Source organism: Amblyomma mixtum, chromosome 10, assembly GCF_055824585.1.
Source record: "Amblyomma mixtum isolate Tamu chromosome 10, ASM5582458v1, whole genome shotgun sequence".
NCBI lineage: Eukaryota > Metazoa > Arthropoda > Arachnida > Ixodida > Ixodidae > Amblyomma > Amblyomma mixtum.
The window spans coordinates 42761833-42780721 of NC_143021.1; the positions used below are offsets into that span (position 1 = coordinate 42761833).

The following is an 18889-nucleotide window of genomic DNA, read 5'->3' on the forward strand; positions in this document are numbered from 1 at the left end:
ATGTATAGCTTCTAAACTGCATACCTGCGAGTACCGGGACAATGAAAAGAGCACCAGCAAGAGGTGAATCAAGTAACCACAGTGGCAGCTTTTTCCCTGGCTGTCCTCGCAACACCCAGTTGCGGAAATAAACCTTCAAACCTTCAAACCTTGTGAGCAGTAGACAACACCAGCACGCGCCACTTCCTGCTCACCGAATACATCCTTTAAAAGGTGGGCATCGCTGGCCACAGATGGCGACACTATGTGACGGTTGACAAGTATGCAGATTGCGATGAGCGCTGCCGACTTTCACCATCTACACTTTTGCAAACAACTCTGCGCGTACATGGCAGAACGTGAAAATGGACGCACATCGCTGCCTGAACTGCCAACTTGCCCAGAATGTAGAGTTTCTAAAATGCATTCCTGCGTGTACCGGGACAATGAAAAGAGCATGAGCAAGAGTGTGAATGAAGTAACCGCAGTGTTATGAGAAGTAGAGAACACCAGCACGCACCACTTCCTGCTCACCTAATACATCCTTTAAAAGGTAGGCGTCGCTGGACACAGATCGCGACACTATGCGACGGTTGACAAGTTTGAAGATTGCGATGAGTGCTGCCGACTTTCACCATCTACACTTTTGGAAACAACTTTGCCTGTACATGGCAGAACATCAAAATGGACGCACATCGCTGCCTAAACTGCCAACTTGCCCAGAATGTATAGCTTCTAAAATGCATACCTGCGAGTACCGGGACAATCAAAAGAGCATGAACAAGAGTGTGAATCAAGTAACCGCAGTGTTGTGAGCAGTAGAGAACATCAGCACGCGCCACTTCCTGCTCACCGAATACATCTTTTTTAAGGTAGGCGTCGCTGGACACAGATGGCGACACTATGCGACGGTTGACAAGTATGCAGATTGCGATGAGCGCTGCCGACTTTCACCATCTACACTTTTGGAAACAACTTTGCCTGTACATGGCAGAACACGAAAATGGACGCACATCGCTGCCTGAACTGCCAACTTGCCCAGAATGTATAGCTTCTAAAATGCATACCTGCGAGTACCGGGACAATGAGAAGAGCATGAGCAAGAGTGTGAATCAAGTAACCGCAGTGTTGTGAGCAGTAGAGAACACCAGCACGCGCCACTTCCTGCTCACCGAATACAGCTTTTATAAGGTAGGCCGACTTTCACCATCTACACTTTTGGAAACAACTTTGCGCGTACAGGACAGAACATGAGAATGGACGCACATAGCTGCCTGAACTGCCAGCTTGCCCACAATGTATAGCTTCTAAACTGCATACCTGCGAGTACCGGGACAATGAAAAGAGCACCAGCAAGAGGTGAATCAAGTAACCACCGTGGCAGCTTTTTCCCTGGCTGTCCTCGCAACACCCAGTTGCGGAAATAAACCTTCAAACCTTCAAACCTTGTGAGCAGTAGAGAACACCAGCACGCGCCACTTCCTGCTCACCGAATACATCCTTTAAAAGGTAGGCGTCGCTGGCCACAGATGGCGACACTACGTGACGGTTGACAAGTATGCAGATTGCGATGAGCGCTGCCGACTTTCACCATCTACACTTTTGCAAACAACTCTGCGCGTACATGACAGAACATGAAAATGGACGCACATCGCTGCCTGAACTGTCAGCTTGCCCAGAATGTATAGCTTCTAAACTACGGACCTGCGAGTACCGGGACAATGAAAACAGCATGAGCAAGAGGTGAATCAAGTAACCGCAGTGTTGTGAGCAGTAGTGAACACCAGCACGCGCCAATTCCTGCTCACCGAATACATCCTTTAAAAGGTAGGCGTCGCTTGCCACAGATGGCGACACAAAAAAATCTCCGGGTCCTGATTCCATCTCGAACACATTTTTAGTCCGATACGCTGACTGGGTGTCTAAATACCTGCATAAAATTTACACAACATCTTTACAAACACTCGTAATTCCAGATGACTGGCGCTGTGCCAAAATAATTCCTATACACAAATCGGGCCCTAAAACTGGACTGAATAATTATCGTCCGATATCGTTAACAAGCACTAGTTGTAAAATGATGGAACACATTATTTTTAAAGCCATAATCTCATATCTAGAAAATAATAATCTCATTTATGAAAAACAACATGGTTTCAGAACAGGGCTTTCAACAGTAACGCAGCTTGCTGAAATTACTCACGACATCGCTAACACAATTAATGAAGGCTACCAGATAGATGCTATATTCTTAGACTTCTCTAAAGCGTTTGATGTTGTTCCTCACGATGACCTTGTAACAAAATTACTATCTTTTGGCATTGATCGCAACATTGTGTCATGGATTTCCTGCTATTTGCAGAACAGAAAACAATGCGTTAAAATAAATGAATACGTTTCGCAAAACCTGGATGTGTATTCGGGTGTACCCCAGGGATCAGTACTTGCGCCTCTTTTGTTCCTCATTTATATAAATGATATTCATTCCTGTGTTAGTTCATCGATCCAGCTTCGCCTTTTTGCAGACGATTGTGTCGTATATATAGCTGTAAAAAAATCTGACGATCAAATTCTCCTTAACAATTCCCTAGAATCAATCCACGCTTGGTGTATGACCTGGGGAATGAAACTTAACGCAGATAAAACCAAAAGTATCACATTCACTAATAAGAAGCATCCTCTAAGTTTTACATACACACTTGGTGACACACAGGTTAAAAAATATGATCAGGTGAAGTATCTGGGGCTCATCCTAACATCTAACCTGCGTTTGGAGCCCTACATCAAATCCATTTGCTCTAAAGCTGAAGGTAAATTACATTATTTAAGGAGAAAGCTCCGTAACACGCCGGCCCATATTAAACTCAGTGCCTATAAAACTCTTATAAGACCTACCCTAGAATATGCGGATATAGTCTGGAGCCCCCATCAAAAAAGCTTAATCAACAAATTAGAGCGCATCCAAAAACTAGCAGTGAGGTTCGTCTATTCAAAGTATTCACGTCAAACTAGCGCTACCAGTCTAATAGTTCAGTCAAATTTACAAAGCCTGTCACAGAGAAGAATCATTTCCAGATTAAAGTTTTTGTTCCAACTTCTTCACGGTCACTTCAAAATAGCCAATTCACAATACTTACACCCGCCATTCAAACACTCGTCTAGAACAAACAATAGTAAAACACTTCGTCAACCAGTCAGCCGTGTAAATATCCACAGGTACTCCCTGTTTCCAGATGCTATATCGTATTGGAATAAATTGCCTGAAGATGCGGTGAAGTGTACGTCCGTGGAACTATTTCTTAATTATATCGAAAAAATTGACTTTTCTGTTTAATTCTCTCCTAATCTTTTTGTGTTTGGGTCAGAGAACATCTCTGTATTTTTGAATTTTTGTTTTTACTCTGTTTGATCAATGATGCATTGTAAACACTCCTGCATGGGCCCGAAAAGGGCCTGCAGTATGTTCAAATAAATAAATAAATAAACTATGCGACGGTTGACAAATATGAAGATTGCGATGAGTGCTGCCGACTTTCACCATCTACACTTTTGGAAACAACTTTGCGCGTACATGGCAGAACGTGAAAATGGACGCACATCGCTGCCTGAACTGCCAACTTGCCCAGAATGTAGAGCTTCTAAAATGCATACCTGCGTGTACCAGGACAATGAAAAGAGGCTGAGCAAGAGTGTGAATGAAGTAACCGCAGTGTTGTGAGAAGTAGAGAACACCGGCACGCGCCACTTCCTGCTCACCTAATACATCCTTTAAAAGGTAGGCGTCGCTGGCCACAGATCGCTACACTATGCGACGGTTGACAAGTATGAAGATTGCGATGAGTGCTGCCGACTTTCACCATCTACACTTTTGGAAACAACTTTGCCTGTACATGGCAGAACATGAAAATGGACGCACATCGCTGCCTGAACTGCCAACTTGCCCAGAATGTATAGCTTCTAAAATGCATACATGCGAGTACCGGGACAATCAAAAGAGCATGAGCAACCCAAGCAGCACACCAACAATGGACCGACGCTGGCATAATGCTGGTCAAAACCGGCTCGAAAGTCGTACCGACGTCGGCATTGGGGCAAAAAGTTACTTTTTCCAACCTTGGCCTGATGTTCGGACCAACACTGAACCGACATTCATGCCACTATCAGACCACTGTTCAGCCGCTCTACCAACACTGAACCGACATTCATGCCACTCTCAGACCACTGTTCAGCCGCTCTACCAACACTGAACCGACATTCACGCCGCTATTGTACCCACTTTCAGCCACTCTACCAACACTGAACCGACATTCATGCCACTATCAGACCACTGTTCAGCCGCTCTACCAACACTGAACCGACATTCATGCCGCTATTGTACCCACTTTCAGCCGCTCTACCAACACCGGCTTGACATACCACAATTAGGCCACTGTTCAGCCTTTCTGCTAACGCTTGCCCGAAGTTTATGCCATTGCATTTCCAGTTCAGCGAATATTCACATTCCAGTTAATGTTCGCATTGGGAAAGCCATGGGTTTTGGCATTGCAAAGCTGCAATCATCTATTCTATACACATGCACAACAAAATGAGGCAACGAAAGAATCCAACTGAGAAACAATTTATTAAATAATTAGGCACCGTGGCTGGGGACGCGCGGTTGCGCGAGTCCTGCGTGGCAGCGAGGGCCGCGCAGGAGGCGGGACCTTGGGAAGGAGCCAGGGCCGCGCGGGAGGAGGATTTCTGGGAGGTGGGGGCCGCTTGGGGAAGAGAGGGCACTGTGCTGGGGGCTGAAGCACAGGGGCTCGCAGTGGTTGCCAGGCCGGCAGCGGTACTTGGCAGAAACGCTTCGGCAAAACGCCTTTTGCGTCCGCCGCCACGGTCCACCGAACCTGGCAACCACTTCCTAATAAACCCCTGCGCTTCCACCACATCCGCCCCCGTCTTCTCACAGATGGCATCTGCATAAGATAAGCGTTCATTTTAGGACAGCAGAAAAAGTTTGCTCGTTAACAGAAATCAAGATTATTTCAGCAACAGAGAAAACAGAAAAAGCCACAAGTACATGTTAACTCAAAGTGCGTGCCAAAATGAAAGGACTACAGTATCCAAATACAACTTGATGCGAAAATCCACCTGAAAGCTCTTCTAACCAACTGTATAAAGCTGCTGCGACATCACGGTCGACCACTTTGCACTACTAACATATGGGAGCACAAATGGCTGGCAGATACAAGGCACGTCTACGATTCATGACAAGAGATGGATGTGACTGATGGGAGGGCTTTCTTTGAAAGGCATCTGCTGACTCATATATCTTCAGATGCACATGGAAGAAAACTGCAGATGACTACCCCCATAAAAACAGTAACAAAATATTCACCTGTAATGAAAAAGAAAACTGGTAAAGTATCAACTGAAAAGAAGAAAAGAAAACAAAGCGCAGCAGAACCTGGTGCATGTTCTTCCACTAATCTTTTAAAATTCAGTTAAAAGCTACTGCAACAACATACCTGTTGCCACCTTGCATAACTTCAGGGCAATAAATGACCACTTGCCCTTGCGGCCATGGAGGCTGTACATCCTCTGTACAGCCACCCCCATGATGGCGGTCATTATGTTGGAGCCCACCTCCCTCAGGCCCTTGCCCCCCAGGCGGACCAGCTGCTTTCGCTGAAAAGAAACACCACAGGTGCACAAGCTATTAGGCGCAAACATCAATTATAATTTCATTTAGTTTAGCAGAATCGAATAGCTAAGACAATTGTGTGACTACCTGTCAACAGCCCATGCGAGTACCTACAATCATAATGCATAATTTCTGTATGATACAATAGCTTGACTAGTTGCTACCAGCAGAAAGCACCACCACCAATATGGACATTCTTTTTTTTCCCAGTTTACTAAGAGCAGGGAAACTTTAGCGATTAATCAAAGGTGGCCAACTCCTACCCATTATGCTTTGCATCTTGGACATTATTATATTATAACTATAATGCTTTTTGCAGATATCTATGTGCTGGATGTGTTTTCTCTGCACAGCCGTTACGCTAAAATTGATTTGGTTTGTAGAACTTAAAGTTCCAAAGTGACTCAGGCTATGATGAGGGACACCATAGTGGAGCGCTCCGGAAGTTTCGACCACGTGGGGTCTTGAACATGCGCCACTGACATCACACTGCACACGGGCGCCTTGCTTTTCGCCTCCATGGAAAACTGGCCATCACGGCTGGGTTTGAACCTGAGTCTTTGGGTTCAGCAGTCGAGTGCCCTAACCACTGAGCCACCATGGCGGGGCTCACTACCCTGAAATTGAGCAGTCTAATTAATGCTATACAAAGGGCGCTTATTTAAATCCCCAAGCACCTGAGTAAAGCTGCGTGCTTAGCAACCACATTTAATTAAACGATGTTGCTTGTTTTTGGCAGCAGATTAAGTAATGAAATGTGCATAATGTGTGCAAAAGACAGGGAAGAGGTGGGTTAAAGCTGCCCCATTATTTGGGAAACCTAGCCGAAATTAAAGACGCGCTGAGAGAGGACCAACTTCCAGCTGTGTTCACAGCAGTTCATGCAACAGTATATTAACCGAAAGCTCAGCTTCCTGTAAAACAGACCTTACAACATCCTTAACGTTAGCTACAAAGTCCACTGCTGAACTAAATTAAAACAGCACAACAATAAATGACAAATGTAAGGAAAATGAGGGGCTCGTTATGAGACACATACGAAGAAAGGCAGCCACAGGCAACAAAAGCATAGGGGATTTTTTTTTGCTGTTGATCGATGTAAAACAATAATGTAATCACAGAAATATTTCACTGAGAAAAAAAAATTGTTGGAACCAAGTCTGTTATGCAACGACCGGCCACCGGCAGAGCTCTGGAAAACTACATCGAATGACATTGAGTGACACCATCAGAGAGCAACTGCCCCAAAAAAGCCTGTGACTGCACCGCCAAATACCAAGCTACTACAAGATGTGACAGGTGCAATGCTTCGCACAGAACCAGCATCAGTAGCTTGGTTTGCTGTTTAGCGCTCCTTCTCGCCTAAACGCTCTGATGCGACAGCAGTCTCGCAGGTGGCATTTTCTTTGCATTGCGTGGCTGAAACATGATGTGACAACTGGCACTTGCCGTAAGCAATATTGCGAGCGCCACATGTTCAGCACTGCTACTGAGCCCAACAAATTGATAGGAGCCAAAGAGCAGATAAAGAGAGTCCCCTAACAGCTGTCCCGACACGTGATGCAGTTTTTGCAAGCTCTGCTACCGGCTGGGCATTGCGTACCACTTTTGCTTCCAACAGTAAATCTCACCACACAAGGAATCGACAGGGCGTTCCAGTGAACACTCTCAAAAATTCCTAAAGAAGCGCAAGTTCGATATGGGAAAACAATTTTTTTTTTGGAGGAACGATCTCTCAGCAGTGGTGGACATAATTTACTGCATAACTGTGCGTGTGTACCTGCAAATATTTGTTCTATTTTGAACTCCCTATTCTTAGGAATTCCTAAAATGTTCACTGAAACAGCCAGTGTGTATATCAGCAAGCAACTTTCATGAACAAGACATTTACATTAACAAAACACACTGTGACAGCACACTCCAGCACAACAGTAGGAATTATATCTATGAAGAGCATGTTATTCACAGAGCACGGCATGCAAATACTCTTGGAGCTCAAGATTTCTTCACAAACCTCGGAATTACATTATGCATGCAATTCGTTAGTAGGCATTCATTTTTTCCAGACACGAATTATCAGAAACATTAAATCACCAGTCCAGCAGCCACGCTGTCGTCCTGGACGGCAGCTTCCACAGTGTCCAACTCCTCGGGGGAGAATGCGGGCAGTGCAAGGGTGGGAGGCGGTGGCGAGGGGGACACTGGCCGAGTCCTCTGCTCCAGCTGCCGGTCCGACCGCAGCAGCACGTGATCCTCCAGCCTTTGTAACCGCTGCATTAAGTCGCGCTGCTGCTGTCGGACCTCCAGCACCAGGCGCATCAGCTTCAGCAGGGTAGCTGAAACTGAAGCAATCAACAATTTCAGTGAGAGCAGGGTTAACCTGGGCGCAATGATATCATTTGCGCACTGAGGTACAATAAAGAACAGTACGAGGCTAACAGTAGGCAGCAACACACTCTGTACTATGCTCCTAAACTTCCCCCAGTTTTTATCCTCCAGGACACTTCTAATTCATGTTCTATTCCTTGCTAGCCTAATTTAAATGCCATAAATGTCACCATGCACTGACAAACACCTAGGTGAAATGGAGCTGCTCTATGTGTGATAGCTAGCACAGAACCTGCAGCCTTGTTGTGTAAAGGACTTCTCAGTCTATGAGCTTCGCCAATTTTTACATTGCTTCATGGGCATTTCCACTGCTACTGCACCATGGCAGAGATGGCAGCAGTTAGTCGCAAATGGATTCTTCCAGTGTCATGAGAAGCATGTGCTAATAGAAGCGAGAAAGCAGAACAGGCCTGTGCCCTTAATATAGCATTGCACCATTTGGAAAGTATTGCTCACGGCAAAACCCACATTGGCCAAAATGCTGGAGGTAGACATCTGTTCTAACTGCAAGTGCTGGCAGGGATCAATGCATTAAAACTGCAACAAAGATAGCCCTTATGGAATTATAGCCCTTAGCTGACAAGCGAAATGCAACAAAGAGGTGGACCAAATATTTCTTGCTAGGCACAGGAGGTCCCAAACCGTTGAGAAATAAAACAAGGTCACATTTATCTCTTACCACGCATCCATTTTGCTGCAGGCAAGACAAGACTAGGAGCCAGCTGATGTGCTCCACAAGGCAGTTAGGCTGTTCAGTTCTTTCCTAAGCAAGAGGTCCTCCTTCAGAGCATGACACTATTATTGGCTGCTTATCTCCTTCAGCACCCTCTATGGGAGCTTTGTGATAGCGCAATTAATTTCTTTTTAAGTACATTTCGCTGCATCCAAGGCACTGCATTGACTTCCAACCAGTAAACTTTTAAAATACTTTGAAAGACAATGAAAAATTACAATATGGGCCTTGCTGACCAACCGCGACCAAGCGACCAAATTATGCTGGTAAGGAAACAAATGCACAGAACATGGGACTACTGTGTAGAGTGCAATTCGTAGGAGTGGCTTCCTGGTGGTGATGTAGGCCGACAGAAATGCCAGGATCGAAAAGAACCCAACAAAAGCACAACATACAGCTCTTGGGAAGGGCACACAACAACCACTCCACTATGAATCACAAGAGGAGAAAGCAATGGAAGTACTAGGTTGTAAATTCCAGTACCACTTCAGTTCAATACAATCGTTTTTGAGAAATACATGTGATGATTTTCAGAGTGACCCCTTTCAAAGCACATAGTTTGAAACTAGAAATGTGCTCCTAGCACCGTTTCAAGAGCCACTGAGGAGAACTCCGTGCAAATATCTTCCTGAATAAGTATACTCTCTAGGTCTTTCTGGGCCTGTTGACTGCTGCTCGGCAGCAGCAGGTACAATGAGAAATTTAAAATTTGCTCTGTTTTTCTTTAAGGCAAAGCAGATCTAGCTTCTATATTTTGTTGTGTCACTTGATACTAGACAAAATAGGAGTGTAATTAAAAGAAAGGAACAAAGTGAAAAGACGGGACAAGCAGCATTTGTTCTGTCCTCTCACTGTGTCCCCATGTTTGGCTTGCATTTCTCTTTTTGCACAAAACTAAACAAAGTGAAAATCTCACCATCAACAGTCCCAGCTGTCGACTCCTCCAGCTCGCTGGGTGGCGCACTGTTTTCGTTCACGCTCTCCCCAGCGTGATTCAGTGGGGCTGGAGATGAACATGCGTCATTGATCGCAATCCAGGAAGTACAGAACACACTACTGTGTACAACCACAATGTCACATTTCTATCCTAATTGAATGCAGAAATGCTACTTCAGGATATTTTTGGAGAAGGGACAGAACAGTTGCATGGCCAGGCTGTTTTTCATACAGGTGATCTTTTTAAAACACAATAGACACAAAATTACGAAGTTCAGAAACAAATTCCTGGTTATATAGAGATGCCCCCCAGGCAATAGTAACACTTCCTTTGGCCGAAAAGATATTTTAATTTGGTTTCAATCACAGGCTGTACAAAGACTTCATAATTCAAAACCCATCAAAACCGACACCTCCATGACAAGTAGTTGACGCGACAAACAATGTCACATCAAGCAGATACCTATGACACATAAAAGAACGTTGTGATCCGACTGCGGCGGCGCGTTTCGATGGAGGCGAAACGCAAGAGGTGCCCGTGTGCTGTGCGATGTCAGTACACGTTAAAGATCCCCAGTCGGCTGAAATTATCCCAGGGCGCTACGGCACCTCCTTCTTCCTGTTGTGTCGGTATCTGGGGCGCGACACGTGCGTGTACCGCTGTGTGATAAGATATATCTGTCTGTTCTGCGCATGTGCCGGGCTGCTGAGTATATGTATATATGCGTGTCATGTGCTGTACTCGGGGGGAGTTTTCTTTCGAGCTGCCAGTATGCAGCACTGTGAATAAAGCCGTTTCGTCAAGCCTACGCCTGCTTACTGGGAATGCAACAAATTGGCGACGAGGATGGGAATCGATGCGGTGGGCGGCACGCACCTGTAAGTTGTCCGTTCTTGAACAGTGTTTGTTTCAAATGTCAAAAGAAAGGCCATGTTGCTAAAATGTGCAAAACTAGAGTTGTGCATCAACTAGAGCAGGAATCGTCGGACAGTGAACTTCTGACCCTTTGCCACACCGACAACCGTGCGGCCAGTCCTGCCATTGTAGTCAGTGTGCAGTTAAATGGGTAAAACGTACCCATGGAGTTGGACACAGGAGCAGCGGTTTCCGTAATGTCGGAGGCAGAGTGCGCGAAGCACTTTCCAAACACCGAGCTCAGGCCAGCAGACGTCGAACTGGTTACGTACAATGGCACGCCTATTGATATCAAGGGGATAATTGATGTTGTAGTGAAGTACTACGATCAGTGTTTTCACTTGCCTCTAGTAATTGTTAAAGAGATGAAAGGCGCCAGAATGCCTACGTTGTTTGGCAGGAACTGGCTGAGTAAAATCAAAATTCGGTGGAATGAAGTGATGCATGTGCAGCCACTGACGAAAGAAATGCCCTTGATGACCTTGACCGAGAAATACCGAGAAGTGTTCGAGCCTGGCTACGGTTCGATAAAAGGGTTCAAGACGAGCATTGTAGTTAAGGAAAATGCGTCCCTTGTATTTGGTAAGGCGCGATCAGTGCCGTATGCGCTGCGAGAACGGGTTGAGCAGGAATTGGCTAATTTGGAAAAAGCTGGAGTCATATATAAGGTGCGCCACAGTGCTTGGGCGACACCACTGGTGATTGTTCCAAAGAAAAATGGTGAGGAGCTTCGGCTGTGCGGTGATTACCGAGTCACGGTAAATCCTGCAATTGAGGTTGACCAGTACCCGCTCCCTCTACCAGAGGACATTTTTACAATGTTACAAGGCGGGTCCGTTTTTTCAGTTTTAGATTTGTCGAAGGCGTACTTGCAGCTGGAATTAGACGAGCGAGCGCAAGAACTGCTCACCGTCAATACACACCTCGGCCTTTGCCGGTTCCGACGCTTGCCATACGGCGTAGCCTGCGCGCCAGGAGTGTTTCAAGCCGTTATGGACACAGTCCTACACGGGCTGACTGGCACAGCCTGCTACTTAGATGACATTGTCATCGCGGGAAAAGATCAAAAGCAGTGTCATGACCGATTGGAGCAGGTGCTCATACGCCTAAGAGAACATGGCATAAGGGTCAACACTGCGAAATGTAAGCTGTTCCAGCAACGAATACGATATCTGGGCCATGAAATCGACAGAGATGGATTACATCCCACAGCTGATAAAGTAGCAGCCATAAAGAACGCACCAAAACCTGGAAACGTGACCCAGCTAAAGGCTTTTTTGGGCTTGATCAATTTTTATTCAAATGTTTGCCTAATCTGGCTACAGTTCTCGAACCCCTGCATAACTTGTTGCGCAAAGAAACTGCATGGCACTGGTCGCGTCAATGTGATACTGCCTTTAAGACTTCTAAAGAGATGCTGACTAACGAGCATGTTCTGGAGTTGTACGATGTCAAAAAAGAAATACAACTAACATGTGACGCATCCGAATATGGTCTTGGTGCTGTACTGTCGCACGTCGTGGACGGGAAAGATAAACCAATTGCATTTGCATCCCGGTCACTGTCACCTGCAGAGCGCAAATATGGCCAAATTGAAAAAGAAGCTTTGAGCATTGTTTTTGGTGTGAAACGGTTTCATAACTACCTTTATGGTAGAACATTTAAGGTGTTGACAGACCACCAACCACTAACCGTACTCTTCGACCCGAAAAGAAAAAGCAGTGCTGTGGCAACTGCTAGGGTGCACCGTTGGTTTGTGTTCCTCGCAAACTACAGCTATAAGATAGCGCACAAGCCCGGTACGGAAATTGCCCAAGCCGATGCCTTATCTAGACTTCCTTTGCCAGAAACGTCAGAGCACACTGAAGACATTTTTTATTTTTCTACACTTGACGAGCTTCCTTTGACGGCAAAAGACATTGAACGCGAAACAACGCGCAATACGCTGCTAACTGCGGTTCGCGACATGATATGGCATGGTTGGCCAAAATCTGTTTCTCAGGAACTGCAGCCTTTCTGGGCTCGACGTTTCGAACTTTCTATTGAAGCGGGCTGCATTATTTGGACAAACAGAGTAATCATTCCGGAGTGTTTGCGCAGTGTTGTACTAAACTTGCTGCACGAGCAGCACCTTGGAATCACGAAGATGAAAATGGTCGCAAGGTCAATGGTGTGGTGGCCAGGTATCGACGAAGCATTAGAACGAACGGTGCGAACTTGCCACATTTGTCAAAGTGTTCAACCTGCAGCACAATCAGCGCCTTCGGCTCCCTGGAAAGTGTGCGAGCACCCTTGGGAAAGGGTTCATCTCGATTTTGCGGAGAAGGAAGGAAAAATGTTCCTTTTAGCAGTTGATGCCTATAGCAAGTGGTTGGAAGTGAAGGTGTGTACAACGACGACGGCAGCTAAAACCATTGAAGTTGTAAGATCCATGTTTGCTGCTCATGGTCTACCTGCTGAAGTTGTAACTGATAATGGGCCGCAATTCCGTGCCGCTGAGTTTGAAAACTTCCTGAAAGCAAATGGAGTAAAGCACACTTGCACCCCTCCGTACCACCCACAGTCGAATGGGTCGGCGGAACGGGCTGTACAGACTACCAAGACAGCACTGTTCAAGCAGTTGCTGGAGGACTGAGAAAAGGGAACTACAAGAACCTTGCAGCACAGAATAGACAACTTCCTATTTTGTTATCGAACAACGCCGCACACCTTCACCGGAAGGACACCGGCTGAATTGTTTTTAAGAAGACAGTTACGAACCAGATTTTCCTTGTTGAGACCAAAACTGTCCAGTGCAATGACAGAGAAAAGCGAAAGGGTGAAACAGGCTGCAGATAAGCGAAGAGCGAAGCCGCGATTCTTTGCGACTGGTGACCGGGTGCTAGTGCGCTCTGTGCGTGGTGATTCGGTGAACTGGCGTCCTGGCAAAATTGTGCGTGTAAAGTCTCCCACTACGTATTTGGTTGTCATTGGAAACAAAGTGCGTTTTGTGCATGCTGATCATTTGCGACATTCCGTTCTTGATGATGAAAAAACAACTGCAAATGAAATATGCCTGCCACACGCATCAGAGGTCGCCTCTCCTCCGATGCCTTCAGCGCAGCCTCAGGTGGCACCCAGTCCACTGGGCCGGTTGCCATCTGAAAATGAACCCATTTCATTAAGAAGGAGCAATCGGGAAAGGCGACCTCCTGAGCGTTGGGGCTATGACCGTTTTTGATCTAGTAGGGGAGGAGGTGTTGTGTCGGTATCTGGGGCGCGACACGTGCGTGTACCGCTGTGTGATAAGATATATCTGTCTGTTCTGCGCATGTGCCGGGCTGCTGAGTATATGTATATATGCGTGTCATGTGCTGTACTCGGGGGGAGTTTTCTTTCGAGCTGCCAGTATGCAGCACTGTGAATAAAGCCGTTTCGTCAAGCCTACGCCTGCTTACTGGGAATGCAACACTTCCTTTCTTCTCACACTCCCTCCTTTATCCCTTCTCTTATGAATGTCCACCGAAATGCGAGAGAATTACTGCACCACTTTCTTTCCTGAAAAATCAGTTTTCAATTTTTTAAATATGTGTCTATAGTACTTCAATAATTACATTTCTCATGCACCAGCATGGTGCATTGGTACCGTATTTTCCGGTGTATAAGACGCGGCTTTTTTCAAAAATCTTGCTGGTGCGTCCTATACAAGGGTGCGTCTTATATGCGAATTTTTCGTTTTTTTTTAGAGAGTTCAGAAATTACTCAGGTTCATGTTGAAGCCTTTTTTACCGAAAAAATATCACTAGCAATGAAGCGGTTGTAACACGGTTAATACTTCAATACGGGGACCACCGTGCGCAACTTTTTTTAGGTGAACTTTATCATGAAACGACGGGGATGACGACTTCCGGGATCACAAACACACCACCGTTTCGGAGGCCCCAAGCAAAAGTAATGTGAAATGCCAAAAGATGACGACAATCACGCTTCTCGCCATTGTCAAGACAAGCCAGGAAAAGCCGGCGTTCTTTTTTAGCCACCCTTTGCCACTTTGTTTGCTCCATGTACGTAGTACGAAGAGAATATTTCAGTCGCGTTGCCACCAGAAATGGGCGAACTTTTTGATAGCGCATCCGAAGGTGAAGACTTCCAAGGTTTTAAGTAGAAATAAAATGTTCTTATGGACATGTGGGAGAGTTTTTTCGTTTTTCTTTCTTTTTTTCCAAAACGTGGGCAGGAATGGCGTGAGTGTTGCCTTTTTCGACCACTTAGCGTTGCTTAAGAATTTCTCACAAGTACGGTGAATTTCGTGATGGTCGCGCAAGCGTGTTTAATTGATCCTCACTAGCCCAACTGGGAAAACTGGGGTGCGTCTTATATAAGGGTGCGTCTTATATAGCAACTTTTTCAATTACAGCCTGCATATATGGCGGGTGCGTCTTATACACTGGAAAATACGGCACATTTAAGGACACAAAAGAAACTGTCATGGCGAAACCAAACACAGAGAGCGGAATATATGTCATGTGAATAGAAACCTGTTCGCAGTACTGTTAACGTGGGTAAGAGAGTTTGCCACGAAATGGTTACTCGCAGATTCACTGCTGATCTGAGAGCATGGCAAATGTAAAAAGCTGATGCCAAGTCTGAGCACGTTCCATTTCTCTGCAAGTGCAATTAGCTACGGTGGAGTTTTTTTCCCAGATTTTGCAAGCATACTACCATAAATCCCCAATCAAAACTAACACAATGTCGACCTTACATTAAATAGAAATGAGAAATGGTGTTTTAGTTTTAAGGCGGTTAACATCCAAAGGCGACTCAGGCTATGAGGGACGCCGTAGTGAAGGGCTCCGGAAATTTCGACCACCTGGGGTTCTTCAACGTGCACTGACATCGCACAGCACACGGGCCTCTAGAATTTCGCCTCCATCAAAATTCGACCGCCTTGGCCGGGATCGAACCCGCGTCTTTCGGGTCAGCAGCCGAGCGCCGTAACCACTGAGCCACCGCGGCGGCTTAACAAATGAGAATTCATGTCTTACGTGGTGACGGCAGCTGTACAACATCGTTGTGGCCCTCATTTCCTAAAAAAGAATTGCACATGAACGTCTTGTTGAGTATGCAAAATAATTTCTCATCAATAAAGAAATATGAGAATTTCAATTACCAGAAACTGCCGAGCTTTCTAGGGCTGAAGTGAACTCGTAGCGCCGCACCTTTTTTTCGGCGCTCTTGTAGGATCCTGCAAACATTCTCAATATCTCGACAAAAACCATGTCATCTCCAAGCAACAGTACGGATTTCAAAAAAACAAAACAACTGAGGCCGCCTTACTGGAAATCAAAGAAAAGCTAATTGAAAACATAGAAAATAAACTGCTAACAGTTGGCATATTCCTTGATATGAGGAAAGCGTTTGACTCGGTTAACCACAAGATATTGCTTGAAAAAATGCATTGTTATGGAATACGTGGCGTTCCTTTAACCTTATTTGCTAGCTACCTTGACAACCGATCTCAAACAACTATCATTAACGGTATTTCATCTGGGATCGGTCAGATTGTGTCTGGTGTGCCACAGGGCTCCGTTCTAGGACCAACGTTGTTCTTATTATATATTAATGATATCGTCAACCTTCATCCAGCAGACATTATAATCTATGCAGACGATACTAACGTATTTTTTTCAGGGCAAGATAGTAATATTTTGCAAGCAGCCTCCAATAGTTGGTTATCCCAATTGTCTGTTTGGTTAAAATCAAATAGGTTAGAACTTAATGTCAGGAAAACAAAGTACATACTGTTTAGAGCCAAAAATAAGGAAGTTCCGAACAACTTCCAAATTCACTTCGAGCAAGCTCCTATAACTCGTGTCAGCTCTATAATGTTCCTTGGAGTCATTTTTGAAGAACATTTAGTCTGGACAGATCGTGTAAACTACGTTTGCACTAAAATGGCTCGCTCTGCTGGTATCCTAAATAAATTTCGCACAATACTGCCTCGAAAATTCAAACTACAAATTTATTTCTCTCTAGTCTTTTCGCATGTACAATATTTCGCATGTCAGCGCTGGTGTTTTGTCCTTCTCTTGTGTCTCGTCTTTGATTGCGCTGTTTTTCCAATTCGTAAAACAATATTGTTTGTTGATCTGGGGAACGACTACCTCAACCAATTTTGTGAAAGTACTTACTTTACAAAAAAGAGCTGTACGAGCGATTGATAACTTACATTACAGTGAGAGCACGGGTCCTTCCTTCCTCAACCATAGACTGCTAACCATCACGGCCGCTTACCACAAGAAGCTTGCTGTTTATATCAGAAACCTTATGAAAGGAAACTGGCAGACTTTCGAGAGCACATATTTAATTGCCCAAACAGCATATAGTCTTAGGCACCCTCAATACCATGCACCAAAATCTCGTACAAACTATGGGTTCCAAAAACTAACTCACATAATTCCTCATAATTAAACACGTATCCATACTTAACAGAATTGTCACTACAAAATATGTCCGAGGGCTGCTTTGCTGACTTGATGCCCGTTCAGCTGCCTGTATAGCAACACTCAGGCCAACAGACTATCAGTTTGAAAGCCTGTGAAACACTCATGTGGCAGAGGCATTGTTTTATTTACAATTAAAAGTGTGATTCTGGTTTCTAGGATTTAACAGCTTTAAGCTATGAAGAATGACGTAGCGGAAGACTCCAGATTAATTTAGACCACATGGGGTTGTTTAACATGCACTGATATTACAGAGCACAAGCGCATTCTGCACTGCTCCATTTCACCACAGACAGGATGTAACCTGGGCCCTCGGCTCAGCAGCATGGACCACTCAGCCACTGCGACAGGCTAACAATTCAAACTGAACTAAATGCAAACAGCTGGATGAGTTGGTTCTGAATTTGCATTATGAAACACTGTCTCAGTGCACAACAAACATGGATGAGGAAAGAGCACACAACGCAAAGCATCAATTGATGTCTGGCATTTGTATTGTGTGCTCTTTCCTCGACTTTGCTTTTTGTTTGCCAAAAAATGTTTCATAATGCAAAAAAAAAAATTACCATACTAAACCTTTCTGTACTAAATATTATTAAGCATACTGAGTGCAGCACTAATTCTGGGAACTACAGGTATTCAAAAACAAGGCACTAATGAGTTTCAGAAGTAGTTCATCAGCTTACAATTGCAATAGCTAACAGTTCATTCTGCTCCTCTTTTTGACAGCTGGCTAAGCGGTGGCTATCAACATGACTTCTTAGTCGTAATTTAGCCATGCCGAGGTGCAGACTCACAGAATCTAGCAAAGAGGCCTTTACAATCGCTGATGAAGCTACCATCAATATGTCTGCAATAAGACTACTTATGGCAAGTGGTAACGACGACCACTGGGCAACGCATCCACTCCCCTCCAAGAGCTGGCTCGGCCTCAGCTTTTGCGAGCCGCGTCACCTCCGAGCTCCTGGCCACAGGCCAGTAGCACTCTTCTTTTGTCTCTGTGAGCCATCCGACAGGAATGACTGCAAGGCAGTCGTCCTCAAGAGGAAACTTCACCACAGCGAATGGTTTTGACATGCTGCACAGAGGAAACACGACAAAAGATTAATGGGGAAACAAGGATCTTTACCAGACACTGTCTGTGCCATACTCTACTGGCACTTGCCTATTTGGGTGCCGAAAACTTCACACTACCATGACAACTGACAGGTACTCTTACAACCATCTCGTTCTACTTCGCAACGCACTTCTGAACTTTCATGAGTTGAGAGTTACAAGTGTCACGAGTGCCTGCAATTTGGGACTTATTTAAACAATATTTCTGTGCCTGCTGTCATGTGAACCAAATAACAGCCAGCAATAGTGGCGTGCAACTTCACTGCATTGAACATCAAACTGAGTGCAGTCTACCAGGAGCATAGTGATGAAAAAAGAAACCAGTAAAACGCAAGATTGACCAAATGAGGAAGAGAGAAAACAAGCGCGTTCAATTAGCGAGCTCGAAACTAGCACTCGCTATATGTAGAGTCACACTGATCTAGACTTTGTAATACAAGGCTCTGAGTAGCGGGAAGGGACACACATAAATAAAAAGTACTCTCAATTTTTTTTCTGTAACCGATCACTGGCAGGAGCAGCATTACTTCTGGCAGTACAGAAGAATTGTGTTCATTCATCCTGTTCTTGTCACATTTCTCTCATCGCACGGAGACTCGCAACGCAACAATGTCAACACTGCCATGGAAGCATTTGTCAATCAAGCACAAGGC

The 18889-nt window shown here is 45.1% G+C and overlaps 1 protein-coding gene across 1 annotated transcript; it reads right to left on the reverse strand.

Annotated features, from left to right (window-relative positions):
* Positions 1–1876: 1876 nt before the first annotated feature.
* LOC149325670 (uncharacterized) lies at positions 1877–16481 on the reverse strand. Its single transcript, XM_089564363.1, has 7 exons — positions 15788–16481; positions 15663–15704; positions 9703–9789; positions 7760–8007; positions 5490–5649; positions 4756–4937; positions 1877–1909 (listed from the first exon to the last, which is right to left on the reverse strand). The coding sequence occupies exons 1-7, from the start codon at positions 15894–15896 to the stop codon at positions 1877–1879; spliced, it is 861 nt and encodes a 286-aa protein (XP_089420489.1). The 5' UTR covers positions 15897–16481.
* Between the last annotated feature and the right edge of the window lie 2408 nt (positions 16482–18889).

Bases quoted from the DNA above. Each gene is read 5' to 3' on its own strand.
- LOC149325670 (XM_089564363.1), bottom strand. From the start codon at position 15,896: ATGGTTTTTGTCGAGATATTGAGAATGTTTGCAGGATCCTACAAGAGC. The intron at 15,705-15,787 runs GTAATTGAAATT...ATTCTTTTTTAG, and splicing joins AGAAAGCTCGGCAGTTTCTG to GAAATGAGGGCCACAACGAT. The intron at 9,790-15,662 runs GTAAGACATGAA...GTTCATCTCCAG, and splicing joins TGTACAGCTGCCGTCACCAC to CCCCACTGAATCACGCTGGG.